Below are 16543 nucleotides of genomic sequence, written 5' to 3' on the forward strand. Positions count from 1 at the left end.
TTAAAATTGAGGCTGAGAATTAAAACTTCAGAATGCCTGTTGAAAGCTGGGGGTAACAGGAGTGCTCAGTGCAATCACTGTCTTGTCATTTACTTTTACAAAGAAAGCTGTAATTGCTTTTCTAGTTCTCTGTGTAGACACCTCCAGAGTGATTTGCAAGCACCAACGGTTACCAGTATCATCCAGTTCACTTTTCAAGATATGCTTTCAGTATGTTCAAGCTGTTAGTTTTAGTGCTGGAGTTTGGATGTTCTCTTATCCTGCTTAGCTTGTGTCGTCTTTAGGACCTGAGTGACAGAGTTCTGAGAGCAAGTAGTAGCACACATGTGAATGTGTTGGTGTCTTTGTCGGAGAAGTGTTGTTGGAGAACCTCTTAGCAGGGGTTCAGCTTTGTGACCTGCTCAGAGAGCGTTTGGACTTTCCAGAGCCTAAAGCTACTCGAGACAGAAACACAGAAACATTAAATAAACAAACAACAACAACAAAAATATTGTGTAGCTTTAGTGCACTGATGAAATGACTAAGCTCTTTTGTAAGAAGTTGTACAACTAAGTCCTTAGCCCTGACTTTATTTGCAAAAACATATCCTGCTATTTCCCCACTCATCACAGTCAGTTAACAAAGTTAAATTGTTTGCTCTAAAAATAACCTGGGATAATACAAACCATTATTCTCTGCACTTTCTAATTGCTGTTGTAGTAATGATGTCTCTCATGTAGTAATTGTGTTTTTCCTGGTGTCCCGTTTTCTTGAAGTGAAGTGGCCATGACTCTCATGACCCATGAGAGCTCTGAGAGCTTTAATTCTGTTGTTTTATGATGGTGCAGTTCTTTCTTATACCTTGCTGTTGTGTTCAGTATGCTTTTGAAATTCTTGATGTTCATCTGATCACACAGCAAATCAGTTCAGTTCACTAAAACTACAGAAAACTAATTCAGCAAACATGGGATTTTTTTTTTTGCTTCTTCAGTAAGTGAGGTAAATTCACTCTCTGAATGTGAGACAGACACTGATGCTGACCTGAGGAGCTGGGATAGGAAGAAGAAAATAAGATGCACCTGCGATAGGATGAAGAAGAGACATTTAAGGAAGGAATAGCAACAGCAAGGTGGACATAGCTCCCTTTCTTGTTGGTGTTCAGCTGTTGGCTTAGCAGTATCATGAAACCATGCAACTAGCTGATCTGAAATAATACAGATTGTTTTTGTTTGAAGTTTGAACTAAGACTTGCCCTGCATCCACGTTCCTTTAATAATAGATTTCTTTTAGCAATAAAGACAAAAAAATAATGAATTGTTACTTATGCAGCTAATCTTCATGTTTTTCTTTCCCCATCATTGTTATTTCTAACATTGTGTACTGTCTCTAATTGGAGTCAACCCACCACACACTGAAAAAATACAGTTCTCCTAAAAGAGTTCTTCAGACATCAAGTATGCCATGAATGCAAGCTTGGAAAAATATTTAAATGCTGAGCTCAAATTTAGTGATTCACAATGAGTGGGAGGCCCTGTATTTTCAAAATAGCTGGTGTTTTGTCTCCTCCCAAATGTCTGTTATTTCAGTTGAATGTTCTTTACTTTGTCTTAAATATAAATGTTGAGGACTGTGTGCTGTTGAACAGTAGCTACAATTCGATTCAGAGACTATTGTACTCAGTGTGATGCACTACATGCTGTTTCTGAAAGTGTTTGGAATTCTGTTAGCTAAACTGGTAATTACTTGGAGAGTTTTCTCCTATTTTGATTTGCACATGCCCTGCAAGCTTTGTACAGCTGTATTAAAGCACTATAATGTGCATGCTTTTTAGTGAATTTGGGTCACTGTGTTAGTGAAATTGTCATTGCAGTGACAACTTAAGAGGTACTGATATAAGCACCTTACTTATCTGGAAAGGGGAGTGTGGCTGAGTGGTGACTCATGCAGAGAGGGGCTGTACCAAGGATGTAGAGCTCCACCCTTTGAGAATATGGTTCCTAATGGGGAACTGCCTACCCTCCCTCACCGTCTTTTTTATAACCCTCTGTTCCAAAGAAGACCTTGCCTCCTGCACCCCTAAAAGATCAATCTAGTGCTTGTGCTTTTCTTGGGGAAAAGCAGAATGTGGAAACCAGAGCCATTCTGAAAGTGCAGGTTGTTGAACTGCCAATGAAAAAAAATTCAGTCTACATTAATATGTAGACATACTTGGAAGAAGAACTACTTTCATATTTTTAATTACGTGTAATTTAAAATAATTAATAGACTTGGTTTTGTGTGTTTTTTTTCCTATACTGTTAAAATAACTTAATGACTTCACTTGGTCCAGTGCCATTAATATGTATGCCTGATAGTGCATGATGCTTTTATCACTTTCAGACAGAATTTGTAGAATCATAGAATGGCTTGGATTGGAAGTGATGTTAAAAGTCATCTAGCCCAATTCCCTGCCATGGGCAGGGCTGCCACCCACCAGCTGAGGCTGCCCTGGGCCCCATCCAACCTGGCTGTGAGTGCCTTCAGAGATGAAGCATCCATAGTTTCTCTGGGCAGCTGTGCCAGTGCTTCACCACACTGAGTAAAAACTTTCTTCCTGACATCTAATCTAAATCTCTCTTCTTTCAACTTAAAGCCATTCTCCCTTGTCCTGTCACTATCTGTCCGGGTAAATGATTGCTCTCCATCTCTTTTGTAAGCAACATTATAGTACTTGAGGGTCACAGTGTGATCTCTCCAGAGCCTTCTCTTCTCCAGGCTGAGCAAGTTCATCTCCCTCCGCCTCTCTTCACAGGAGAGGTGTTCCAGCCTTCTGATCATCTTTATGGCCTTCCTCTGGACGCATTCTGACAGTTCCACAGCTTTCTTAGGCTGGAGGCCTCAGACTGGGAGGCAGATGGGGCTTCATGAAGGCAGAATAGAGGGGGAAGTGCACATCCCTTGTGTTCCTGGCCACCTCTCTTTTAATGCAGCCCAGGATACGGTTGGCCTTCCAGGCTGCAGGTGAATGCTTGTGGCTCATGTCTAGCTTCTGGTCTACCAGAACCCTCACACCCATTTCCACAGGGCTTTTCTCAATGACTTCTTCCCCTAGTCTGTACTCATGTCTGGGATTGCCTCAGCACAAGCACAGCACCTTGCACTTAGCCTTGTTGAGCCTCATTCACATGGACCCCCTTTCAAGCTTGTCCAGGTCAGCTTGGTGTTTTGCAAACTTGCTGATGGTAGTTTATATGTTATGGATTGTTGGTTGGAAGTTCAACCTCTACTGCCATACCACCAACATCCACCTCTGTTGTCATGGACATAATAACATAATAAAATAGGTGGCATTATTTTAGAGCTGCCCTCCTGTATAACTTTAAAATCGGGGCTAGATTTTCTGTAACAGTGATGTAAAATTTCTAAACTGATTTTAGTTGCAGTTCCTTTTTTTCCCTTCTTTTTGTACTGACTCACACACAAAAGCTTTCTTAGTTTCTTTTATAATGTTGCATGTTTTGGTCTGCAATGAGCTGGCATCTGTACACAGGTGATCCATAAATAACAATGATGCATTTTTTTAGTGTTTGGAGAAATAAATGATCATTTCTATTATTACCATATTTATTAAGCATACTTTTTTGAAGAGAGCTCTATGTTTTTCTGCTGTGCAGGATTTTGAAGAAAAGTACAATAAATAAGCAGGGCTTCAATTCTTTTTTAAAGTAAGCCGCTTTCTGAAATAGACATGTTATAGATGGCATTGTTAAATTGGGTGATTTTTGCAATTGCTGCTGCATTGTATTTGAAGAAAATGGGCAGATTTCATAGTGAAATGTGCCAGTTAAGCATCATACAAGGAATAAAAGCAAGTCATTGATGAGTTATATAAAATGTGACAAGGGTAGTTTCCTCTGTGTTCATCGCAGAGATCGCTAGATTCTCAGTCCTGTCATAAAACAATGAATTGTATTGCAAGCGTTGGCTACAGATGCCATTAAATTACTTCCAAAACAGCTTTTTGCTAGATGACATTAAATTCAGGCCTGCAGCTCCTCATGTGCTGGGAGAGCGTTTTCGTGGTGGGGATGGAACTGCCTTCCACTCTTCTGCGCAACCTCTGGTGCATAACCACAAATGGAAATGTAAGGTAAAGCTTAAACAAGGGGAATGACTATTTCTCTGAGCAGGCAAGTGTCAGAGTTATGGTCCCTGCTGCGTGGACTGCCTATGCAGTTAGCGTTTGGAGTCACCAAGTGAAATGTTTGCAGAGTATCAACACCAGGAACTTTCACTTCCTGGACAAGTACTCTAAAAATGTGTCATTCTGCCACTTCCTTTTGTTACTGTTGTCTCATCATTGTAAATCAACGTTTCAAAAGGAGTACCTTTGTGGGCAAAAGGCAGACAAAGGCTTCACCTTCAAATCCCAGTTACCATAACTACCACAACAGAACTGCAGGTAGCTATGGAGGCAGATGGAGTCGCAGTCTCCCATCTCAGAGACCCCCACTGGCTGATCCATGGGAGGGTCATTCTCTGCTGTGTGGAGCTCACTTGCATCTCCACAGACCCTTCACCTCCGCCTTGGGAAGGCTGGGGGCTGTCTTGACTCTACAGCTTTGCTTCTAGAACACCTTACATTCTCCTATACCAAGCAATATCTGAACTTCTGGGTTATTCTTTTTTTGGCAACATTGCTTTCTTAGTCACGTAAGTATTTCGTTGTTTTGTTTTGTGAGAGAGATAGTAATAATAAACAAGTTACCATGGAGAGACTCTTTGAACAAGCCTGTCTTCTCTATGTGCTCTTTTAAGCATTTTTCTCCAGCTTTCTTTAAGTGCTATAGATGTCAGCTGGGATTATTTCTGGTGTTTGAACTTGCTTTCTGTGGGCACAAACTCCTGGATAAACTAAACTCTTTGTGCTGTTCATCTGCACTTTTTCCATCTCAAAATTTGTTGGAGATGAAATTGGACGTGACACCTGTTTTTGGAAATGTATTGATGAGGTGGTCATTCTGGTTTCAGTGTTAATGCCTTCTAAAGAACACGCAGTCCTAAAAGTTCTGCTTTGTGATGACAGTGTCAGTTATAATCCGAATATTGACGTGGTCTTCACTGTGTAGAGATACTAGAGAGCTGTTTCAACAAAAAATCTAGTTTCTGTGATGGACAGAATTATGAAGCCATGCTGGGGAGGTTTCACTTTGAGCATCTTGAATAGCAATGAGAACACTGTTTTGTGAATGCTGAGAAATTGTCAGATACATGAAGTTTGATCTGTAAGTCAGACATAAGGCCGTGAGAGGCTGGATCCAGGTCACGAATGCACCCCAAAGTCAAGGAGAAATCCTCCACATTATATAGCAGAATACATCTGTCTTCTTTTCCATGTCAGACTCTATTGCTGAGGCTCACAAACTTGTTAAATACCGAATATGCAATTACTTTTTCAGTATATGAGTGAGAGTTTCCCTTGTCTTTCTCTTCTGTAAGTCTTCTGTAATTTGGTAGATGGTCCTGGCCAGTGTCTTTGTGAAAATATCCTTTAAGTTCTTTTGTTTATTCAGATTGATTGTGACTGTCCCTGTGTCTATTGGGATGAGGACTCTCGCAAGCTCAGGATCCCTGATCTCTCGAGAAGCAAATCTTATGATCAGTATTCTGGAGCTCAGAGCTGTGAGAAACTCTGCAGAGTATTTTAAAATTTGTCTTTTTGGTTATCACATTCAAGGAGTGATATCTACTGCCAGCAGGCTTTACATGAGTAAGGCAAGTGGGGCAACTGCTTGGCCCTGCAGAAAGGTAGAATGCTGTTGAAATGGCCTTGGATTCATCTAGCAAGCAAGTAAAATGGTCTTGCACGTGCTAGATTAAATTATTCTTTTAATACATATGAGTGAACTCCAATTCAGGCTTTCAGAAACTGCTTGTGAATGAGAATTCTGTGAGATGGACTTGCTAACGTTAGATGGCATCAAGAAACTGCACTTTTTTTTTTTCTCCCTTGCTATTTGGTGTCTAGGATCAGACATGGTCTTGATGGAGAAAGGCATACATTGTTTTTTGGCTTTAAAAATACTGATTATGATCAGGCAAGGTAATACTTCCCAACCCTTGATGCTTCTCATGTCAGGAGGTTATCTGCCATCTGTCTCATGAAAGAGTTTATGGATCATATTCCCCTCCTAGATTTGTGTCTGAAAAATCTAAGCAGTTTAGCACACTTCATTTCAAGGCCCGAGATACTGGAAAGGAGCTTCATTGCTCAGTTCTATGGGACTCACCCTTCTTTTCCTTCGAATTCAGTGATATGGATAAATGAGGCTTAAAGTAGAACTAAAACCTTGGATAAATGAGGGTTAAAATAGAACTAAAACCTTTGTGAACAAAAATGACATTTGTATTTTTTTTTTTTCCAAGTAAGGAAACTTTCCTTTGTCTGAAAGCAATCTTAATGACCGAACTACATGAAATGACATTTCAAGTTAGCCTTGCATAATATCCATTGCAGAGGTTTGGACTTAGACTAAATCAGTCCTTTGTAGGGTTAATTTTTACTAGGCTCTGGAGAGCTTGTGTAAAGGATATTCTGCTGTCATTAAAGGTGCAATAATCATATGGTTAATTATTTTTTCCAAACATGGAACCACGAATATTAAGTCTACTTCACTGTTTTCATTGAAAAGCTTTGCAGTGCTTATGAATTGAATTATAAAAACAGAATTATTGCACATAATTTTTAACTCTATGAAATAAAATAAAGAATATATATGACATGAACTGAAAGTGCATTCTCTATAGGATGATTTTTATTTGAATATCTGTTTGGTATTTTAGTTGTTAAAAGCTTTCTTTTCCTCTCCTTTCTGTCTTATATGTGGTGCTTATTTGCACTGGGATGTACTTCAGATGGAGAACTGTTCGATGGAAAATTAACAATTTTGTTGTAGAAATCTGGATACGTTTTTTTCAAGCAAAGCTGGAATATAAGAACACTTCTAAATGGGATATCTAACATAAAAAGGTTATTCCATTAAAAGATTATTTCAGACTAAAAGTCTTATAGAGTTGCTTCTCAGTGCATGCAACTGTTTAAACTGTTGCAGTATTTTTTATTCTTAAAAAGGATGCAGATAATGAAAGCAAAAAAAAATTATTGAGGAATTGATTGTATCTAATCTGTTATTGACTTATACTTGTTTGAATCAATATAAATAGCAATTAAGCTAAATGACGTTTTTCTTCTTAATTTTGTTTGGTTAATGACTTAGATATCTAGTATTCTATCAAGGCTTTCTCTAGCAGACTAAGAACTCAGGGTTCTTTCATAGTTTTATGAGCAAAGGTGAACTTTGCTTCCTTTCTTGACCAGGTCTTGCCTTTCCATTCACTGTCTTGCTGACCATGCACATCTTCTTTGGAACTTGTTAACCTTTAAGCCTCTCAGGCACTCCCTCCTGAGTCACTGTCACTGTATTTCCTGAAATTCAGAATGTAGAGTGAATTATCTGCTCCAGTCCTGTCATTTATTTTTCAGTGTAGCTCATTAAGACTAATGTGGATTTTTTCTAAAATGTGTGTTTTTCTAAAATGGGGGTGGGATGCATGTGACAATACTATAGACAGGCTGAGAGAAGAACATGGATGGGAGCAGTAGAGGAAGGAACTAAGCATGTTAAGTGCTGTCTTATCTGTACACTTAGATAAGGACCATATCCTATGAATTTTAAGTAACTAATTTTGTATTATTGTTTCTCTAGTATTCTTGAGAAGATCACGTTGGCGTGGTATTAAAGCATTGCATTTTGTTTTGCAAGTAATCTGTAGTACTACGTAAAGGCTCAGAAGATATCTTACTTCCTACTGCCTTGGCTGTAGACCAACTAAGTATTTAAATAGATTATTATTGATAAAATGTATATATACAACATTATTATTTTATTAACATTCCTAAAACTTTCCTTGATTAATTCTGTGTTTATGAAAAATACATTAAAAAAAAAAAGTTATGTCTATACAGAGGAGCAAATGTTAAGCTATTATCAGTGTTTTAATTTGTAATGATTCCAATAAGAATGTTGTGGTCATCACATGCAGACCTTCTCAGAGTGCTTTATTAACTTTCAGGTGTAAGCTGAAACTTATTTAAATATTGAGCAAAATGATACTGATACATGTTTTCTTTTCTTTTCTTCCCCCCCTGTTTACCAGGATGGTACGAAACAAAAACGAGAACGGAAGAAGACGGTGTCTTTCAGCAGTATGCCGACTGAGAAAAAGATCAGCAGTGCAAGTGACTGTATAAATGCAATGGTTGAAGGCTCTGAGCTCAAAAAGATTCGATCCAATTCCAGAGTGTATCACCGATACTTTCTTTTAGATGCAGATATGCAATCCCTACGCTGGGAACCTTCAAAAAAGGATTCTGAAAAAGCAAAGATTGACATCAAGTCGATCAAAGAAGTAAGAACAGGAAAAAATACAGATATTTTTCGCAGCAATGGAATATATGACCAGATATCAGAAGACTGTGCTTTTTCAATCATATATGGAGAAAACTATGAGTCACTAGATCTTGTTGCTAACTCAGCAGATATTGCAAATGTTTGGGTTACTGGCTTAAGATACCTGATTTCTTACGGAAAACATACTCTAGACATGATAGAAAGTACTCAAGATAATATGCGGACTTCATGGCTTTCACAAATGTTCAGTGAATCGGATGTAGATAATGTAGGACATATACCCCTGTGTAATGCTGTACAGTTTATAAAAGACTTAAATCCTGGTTTAAAAACAAATAAAATTGAATTAAAATTCAAGGAGTTACATAGATCCAAGGAAAAAACTGGTACTGAAGTAACAAAAGAAGAGTTTATTGAAGTTTTTCATGAGCTTTGTACTCGACCTGAAATCTATTTCCTGTTGGTTCAGTTTTCAAGCAATAAAGAATTCCTAGATACCAAGGACCTTATGATGTTTTTAGAAGCAGAACAGGGTATGGCACATGTCACAGAAGAAATAAGCCTTGAAATTATTCAGAAATATGAGCCAGCCAAAGAGGGCCAGGAAAAAGGTTGGCTTTCTATAGATGGGTTTACGAATTACCTTACTTCACCAGACTGCCACATATTTGACCCAGAACATAAAAAAGTTTGTCAAGATATGAAACAGCCATTATCTCATTATTTTATAAATTCATCTCATAATACATACTTGATAGAGGATCAGTTTCGAGGGCCTTCTGACATCACGGGTTACATTCGTGCTCTTAAAATGGGTTGTCGCAGTGTTGAACTGGATGTTTGGGACGGTCCAGATAATGAGCCTGTGATTTACACGGGACATACAATGACTTCTCAGATTGTCTTCCGTAGTGTGATTGACATTATTAACAAGTATGCATTTTTTGCTTCAGAGTATCCTCTTATTTTATGTTTAGAAAATCATTGTTCTATAAAACAGCAGAAAGTGATGGTACAACACATGAAGAAAATTTTGGGAGACAAACTACATACGCAGTCTCCAAACGTTGAAGACTCTTATCTTCCATCACCGGAATCACTTAAAGGAAAAATACTAATTAAAGCAAAAAAGCTTTCTTCAAATTGTTCTGGACTAGAAGGAGATGTTACGGATGAAGATGAAGGGGCAGAAATGTCACAAAGAGTGGGGAAAGAGGGTATAGAACAACAAAACTCTTTGACTGGGAAACGATTTCAGCTTTGCAAAGAGCTCTCTGAGTTGGTAAGCATATGTAAATCAGTTCAGTTCAAAGAGTTTCAAGTTTCATTTCAGCTCCAGAAGTACTGGGAAGTGTGCTCATTTAATGAAGTGCTTGCTAGCAAATATGCCAATGAAAACCCGGGAGACTTTGTAAATTATAACAAACGTTTTCTTGCCAGAGTTTTTCCTAGTCCTATGAGGATCGACTCTAGTAATATGAATCCCCAGGATTTTTGGAAATGTGGTTGTCAGATAGTAGCCATGAACTTTCAGACGCCTGGATTAATGATGGATCTTAACATTGGTTGGTTTCGACAAAATGGGAACTGTGGCTACGTCCTTCGTCCTGCTATCATGAGAGAAGAAGTATCTTTCTTTAGTGCAAACACAAAAGACACTGTGCCTGGAGTTTCACCTCAGCTGCTTCATATTAAAATCATTAGTGGGCAAAACTTCCCTAAACCCAAAGGATCAGGTGCCAAAGGTGATGTTGTGGATCCATATGTCTATGTTGAAATACATGGAATCCCTGCTGACTGTGCCGAGCAAAGGACAAAGACTATGCACCAGAATGGTGATAATCCAATTTTTGATGAAAGTTTTGAATTTCAAATAAACTTACCAGAACTAGCAATGGTGCGTTTTGTAGTGCTGGATGATGATTACATTGGGGATGAGTTTATCGGGCAGTACACTATTCCCTTTGAGTGTCTACAGACTGGTTATCGTCATGTTCCTCTGCAGTCTTTAACTGGTGAAATGTTAGCACATGCTTCCTTGTTCGTGCATGTGGCCATTACTAATCGAAGGGGTGGTGGGAAACCTCATAAACGGGGCCTCTCTGTGAGGAAGGGCAAGAAATCACGGGAGTATGCTTCTGTGAGAACACTGTGGATTAAAACAATAGATGAAGTGTTCAAGAATGCTCTCCAGCCTATACGAGATGCCACGGATTTGAGAGAAAATATGCAGGTACAGTTTTTATGGTGAATTTATCAGTACATTATGTGTATTTTTGTATTATGATACGTAAATAATATGTGCTGTTTAGAGTCTTACTGCATTTTGTAAGTTACTTGAATCAAGTCTAATGCTGAGCAGCTTTAAAAACTGATTATATTAGAGCAACTTTTGGGGTGATACCATCTCCTGATGTAAACTTTGATTCATACACATAGTTTGCCATTTTTTTCTGTGTGAAAAATGAGATTCAGAACTCAAACCTGTTGACTAGACCTGTGTCTTTGAAAAAAATTAGTGGATATATGCTAGTAGAAAGTACAGTAAGATTTTAGCTTGTTTTTGCAGAACCCAGGAGATCTAACTTCCAAATGCAATTTTTGGAGATTCTAATAAAGATTTCAGGTAAATAAGCTCTTTTTAGTTCTAAATCAATGAGGACTTTAAAGTTTTATTTTATTTAGTAAAGCTTTTAACTAATTACAAACTTCTGAAGAAATACTAGCAGTGATCTGTAAAATTCAGCAACTTCATCAGAAATGAAGTGGCTTATTAAATCATCATACTTTTATTTAACATGAAGGGGAAACTGATCAAAGACATCAGCGTAGATAAATTTTCGTCATGAATAATGTTATCTTGAAGAGATTTTATTAGTAGTACTGTTTTAAAACTGGTTTTTCTCTTTATGGAAGAAGAAAGTATTTCAGTGTTTTGAAGCTCCCCCATTCTATTTGATATATAAAATTGCTGTACTAAGAAATTATTTGAAAGATATGGAGATAATATTTTGGTTTGTGAAAGTTTTTTGCTTTACAATCTAGGTATAGAGTGAGCTTTACGTGTAGTTAATCTCTTGAAGCGTAACATTCTGTCACATAAGAGGTACTGTATTTTAAAATGGCTTTCAAGGAATAACTGAATCTGAGATTTAAGGAGAGCAAAAACGTGCAGTTTTTGTAGCTGCTTTAAACTCTTCGCTGCATGTGCTGCATTGTTTTCCAGAGCTGCTATAATCTGTCAGTCTTTGCAGTCTGATTTCTTTGAATGGCAGATATTGGAAGATGTCTTAGATATTTTATTCTCTCAGTTTAAGTCGCATCATCAACTAAATTGTTAATTGTATCCCAAAGTGCTATCAAGAAGGTATTTATGATATATATATGTAGGAACATTAATTTTGTGTAGCTTTCCTGGCAGGTTATATAATGTGCATAATTTAAAATCTGTATAACTAAAGGTTTCCAGCTAATAAAAATAAGTAAGCCACTCAAAATAAATACCAGCTTATGTCAAGGAATGTGGTTTATGAATTATGGCTTTTGGGAGTAAAGAAGAACATAATGTCCCTGAAGCCAGATACTGAGAAACTGGTTTTGTTTTTAAAATAAACTGGAAGGAGGTAAAAAATAAGGAATTGTAGAGCAGGAAGTCTAATTTTTTTTTTTTTTTTAATCATATTTTTTAATCATAGGTAGCCTTTTATCATCTTTGTTATGCACTGCAATGCCATGACAAAAGCTGATGTCATAACTTGTTACGTGTCCATCACTGATGAAAGAACAGTGGATGTGATGTATGTTTAAATTGTTTGATGGAGTCAGATATAGGGTTATAAGTCAAAGGCAAGAGTTACAGCTGTATCTTTGTCTTGCCTGCCAGTAGCTAATGTGTATGCTCCCTGTGCTCTCATTTACCTCTCTGTAAAATTATTGATCATAATGATTTATTCATGCTGTTAAACAAAATCAGCTTGAAAAGACGTTCCAATGTTGTTTTTTTTTCCTTCCAACTGTGTAATTACTGTATCATTAAGCTGTATCATTAGTCTGGTTGTTAGAAGTAGTTTGTCTTTGCTGGACGTTTACTGAATGCTACTTTACTGAAGTATACGGTAAGTGAACGTAATAGATGTAACGTAGGTATTCACATAGGTTGACACAGATATCCTGTATGTAGATATCTTGAAATCTATTTTATTTTTTTTGTTTCATAAAAGGAGTGCAGAATATTTCACATTTGATTACTATTTGCATTAAAGTTGACATTACGTCCCTCAAGGTAATTTGTCCAAAAAAAGAGCCGTCGAAATGGGAAATGGTTTGATGAAAATGATTAATCAGTCCTAAAAACTGGTCAGATACCCAATGTAGGTACGATGAGAGAGAAAGGAGCATTGAGCACATTTGTAACTCAGATGTGCAATGTTTTTGTTTCTTCCAGGAAAACAAACTCCAGACCTGCCAGAGATCACCAGCTCCCACTTGGTACCGAAATCCTAAATTCAATGCATTGCTGAGAACATTCCTCTCATGGAATTTCAGTGGCTGCTTGGAGTCACATTGTATTTCTAATACTGGAAATTCTCCTCAAGTTTTAACATGCAATTTTATATTCCACTGTATTGGATAGCAAATAAAACTATAATAAATTTTAGGGAAATATACAAAATTGGAATTTATATAAAAGTACCTGAAAAATTGGTTTAAGTCATCCTGTGATAGAAGTGACATCAGTAGTGGAGTGCTGGATTTATGAATCGCACCAAATGGGAGCCAACAGATCCACAGCACGTCTGGATGATAGTTAAGGTATGTCTAAAAGTTACAAATGGGCTGAATTTCTCCTTCCACTCCACTTTGCTTATATGGGACGTTCACCACCTGCTGTTTCTCCTGATAACGTATTGTAAGTTACTTTGAAATATCTTTCAGAGTTTTTTCAAAACAAATAAGTAGTATGCTTCAGAATTCATTTTATTTGCATTGTTAATTTTAGTAGTGGAATAGGCCGCACACTTGTTCTAATTAGATTTTTGCTGCAGAAGGTATTGTTGGAACTTTTAACGTTTCTAGTTAATTACAAGTGTAGTCTTGTTTGCTTTAAAGCTGCCAGTTCTTCGGGGAAAATCTGTGTACGTTTTAGCTCAGCTGTTGTAGTGTTGTATATTAACCTGAAAGAATGATAAATTTAAAATTGTATTTAACTGTAAAGGAAACTCTTTCTTTCCTTTTTGCAGAATGCAGTAGTCTCATTCAAAGAATTATGTGGCCTCTCTCCTGTAGCAAATCTTATGCAGTGCATTTTGGCAGTGTCTACGCGCTTGGTTGGGCCTGATAGTGCACCCTTGGTAGTACTGAATCTCAATGATCAGTATCCGACTATGGAGCTCCAAGGGATAGTTCCAGAGGTCTTGAAAAAGATTGTAACAGCATATGACATGGTGAGTAGTCTTTTGTGGTTATTTTATATGCTATCTGAACACTTTCTTCTTAGAATACACAGTACTATGCCTGCTTAGAAAGGTCATTTTAACCTCTGAATTGCTGTTTCATGCTTCATTACATGTGTTTGAAAGCCATTCCCATGAATGTGCTGCAACTGGTAGTGTTTTCATATCAGGTAAAAGAGCTATACACTGCATGTGAATATGGAAGTGTTTGTACACTTCAGAAAGCAAAGTTGTTATAATCAAGAGAGTGTAACATGAAGAGGATGTGTTAATTTACCTGTTCTGCAGTATCTTGAAGCTCTCTGCCTATCAGTAAACCTCTTACAATTATTTGCTACTTAGTGTTTTTCATTTTATGAACATTCCTTTGGCATTGACTTAGTGTAGACAGAAAGGAGTCAGAAAAAGATTTTAGGAATTTTAGTTTTAGAAGCAACTTGAAGTGTTAAAATCTGCACATGCCTTTTCATTTTTCTGTGCTGTATCTTTCCTGGAGAACTCAAACTCACTGAATTACTCTGTAATCAGCTGTAATATTAACTTCAGATTTTATACTTAAGTAAATGTGTAAATTGTGTCTTCAGAAACTGGAAATTTAACATTTTACAAGGAAGGAAAACATTGAGAAATAATGGATTATACCTACCTACCAAAAATCTAAAGTATCAAAAAAAGAAAGATCCACTGAGCAGATGAGTGTGATTTGAAATGTTCTCCACTTCTGTCATCTAGAATTTCTGTAACTGAGCTTTGTATTTGTTTATTTTGTAATTGCTTTAATCTGATGTATCATCTGACAATAAGAAAATATCTCTAGGATAATTTTGCATTACTTTTCTATGTTCAAAGGAGAAACCTCACTCAACAAGATCAAGTCACCATGTTGAAAACACTCTTTGCTATTTAAAAGAAAAAAAAAAAGAGAGAAAGAAAATACACTGGTAGTTCAGTTCCATACATATATATATATATATATATATTTTAAACCATTTTCTAGATAAAAAGCATTTTTAGAATAATACTATACCACTGTCCTAAAGTGCTAAGTATGAATTGGTAATTAAAAATTTATGTAGAGCTTGTATAGCTTAATGATAGTGTAAATACAATAGAATTTGATCTTAGTGGTAGCACAGTTACAAAAAGATGGTATCTTAGTGGTAGCCTTACAAGATACCATCATAATTAGGATGGAAACAGGCGTGATTGTTGGATTTACACATATAATGTACTTAATGAAGTTCTATTTTGTTGGTGGAAATGTCTCAGACCTGCCATTTGTTCTGATGCTCCTCCTTGTTTGTTATTAAACTATTCCGAATATTTAAGTATTTTAATTAAAATTCTTCTTTTTAAATACTTTTTTAGAGGTGACTCATACATTCAGACAGCATCACAATACAGTTTTTTTTTCCTTTTCTCTAATGTAGCTTTAACCCCCTTCCCCTGTAGTCCTCAAGTGATTTGAATATTTGTGTACTTAGAAATCTATACTTCATTTTCATTGATCAAAACAGTAGAATATTTATGTAATGGCATATTCAAAGCATTCTACCATTTCTGCTTCTGTAAAGAATGATGGAGACTCCATTTCATACAAAGACAAACATTAAGACATGACTTCAAACTTTCAGCTTTAAATAATATTGAAGATTAATAATCAAAACAATGATGATTTTAGTCAAACTTACAAATAAAAATAATGAGATGCATTTCAATTCATGAAACTTGGCCTGTCCAGCTGGACAAAAAGTTTTAAGCAATTAAAATCAGTGGGATCTACTGGATAATCCTATGTCAGAAATGGGAGCTGTGCTGATAGCTCTTCTTTTTTTTTGGAGATCTCACCTAGATATCAACTGGAGAAAATGTGAGGATGCGTATCATTGACCATGAGAAGATGTGAATCTTCCTAGCTCACATTTCAAAATTTGCTATGGTGACAGATGTTTAGACTCTGATACTATATGAAGGAGTTTTTTTCTGTATTTTTGGTTTGAATTTAGTAAGTCCTCAAAATGACACACTTTGTATCAATAGTTGCTTTTGGTTTGGGGATTTTCTGGCCATCATTAAAGAGCAGGTGGGTGTAAAATTGGGCTTAGTAATGAGAAGTCTTATCTAAAAATAAGAAAAGGTAGCTGTGCCATCAAAATAATGATTACCTCCTTGTCTTATTTTATGCTGGTTTAGGCGTCAGCATAGATCAAAATTGTATTTCAGCCATATTCTATGACACATAATGGTGTGTCAGTATGCTCACTATGAAATTGTGATGTTAAAAGGGAACACATTACATATTCATTAATTAAACATAGGTTAACACTGTAAATGCACAAGTTGTCATGACCTTGCATGAATTTCGAATATGGCAGTCTGAATGATATTTTCAAAGTAATTCTGCTTCAGAGTGAGAGTATTTGGGACAAATGAAAGAATTTTTATTTGTCAGATATGCTCTCAACTTTATAAAATCATAATCAACATAGAAAGCAATATTCAGCCAAGATTATTAATTATCTAGAAGAATTTATTTGCATTGAAAGCGTTAGAGGGCTCATCTTTTCCCTGTAAAGGGAGACAAGATGTAAGAATTTACAGTGGGACAGTCAGTCTGCATTGAAATAATTACAATTATAAGGAGAGTGCAGTACTGCAAGG

General features: G+C 36.6%; 1 protein-coding gene across 3 annotated transcripts in view; it reads left to right on the forward strand.

The window, feature by feature from the left end:
* Positions 1-16543, forward strand: part of PLCL2 (phospholipase C like 2) — a 99188-nt gene that overhangs the window by 44145 nt on the left and 38500 nt on the right. For all 3 annotated transcript variants that reach the window (XM_052695947.1, XM_052695950.1, XM_052695948.1), the window contains 2 exons: positions 8176-10662; positions 13670-13873. In XM_052695947.1, the coding sequence (XP_052551907.1) occupies positions 8176-10662; positions 13670-13873 (2691 nt within the window). The remainder of the gene's footprint in view (positions 1-8175; positions 10663-13669; positions 13874-16543) is intronic.

Source organism: Tympanuchus pallidicinctus, unplaced genomic scaffold (genome assembly GCF_026119805.1).
Source record: "Tympanuchus pallidicinctus isolate F22 unplaced genomic scaffold, pur_lepc_1.0 scaffold3, whole genome shotgun sequence".
NCBI classification, from domain to species: Eukaryota; Metazoa; Chordata; class Aves; order Galliformes; family Phasianidae; genus Tympanuchus; species Tympanuchus pallidicinctus.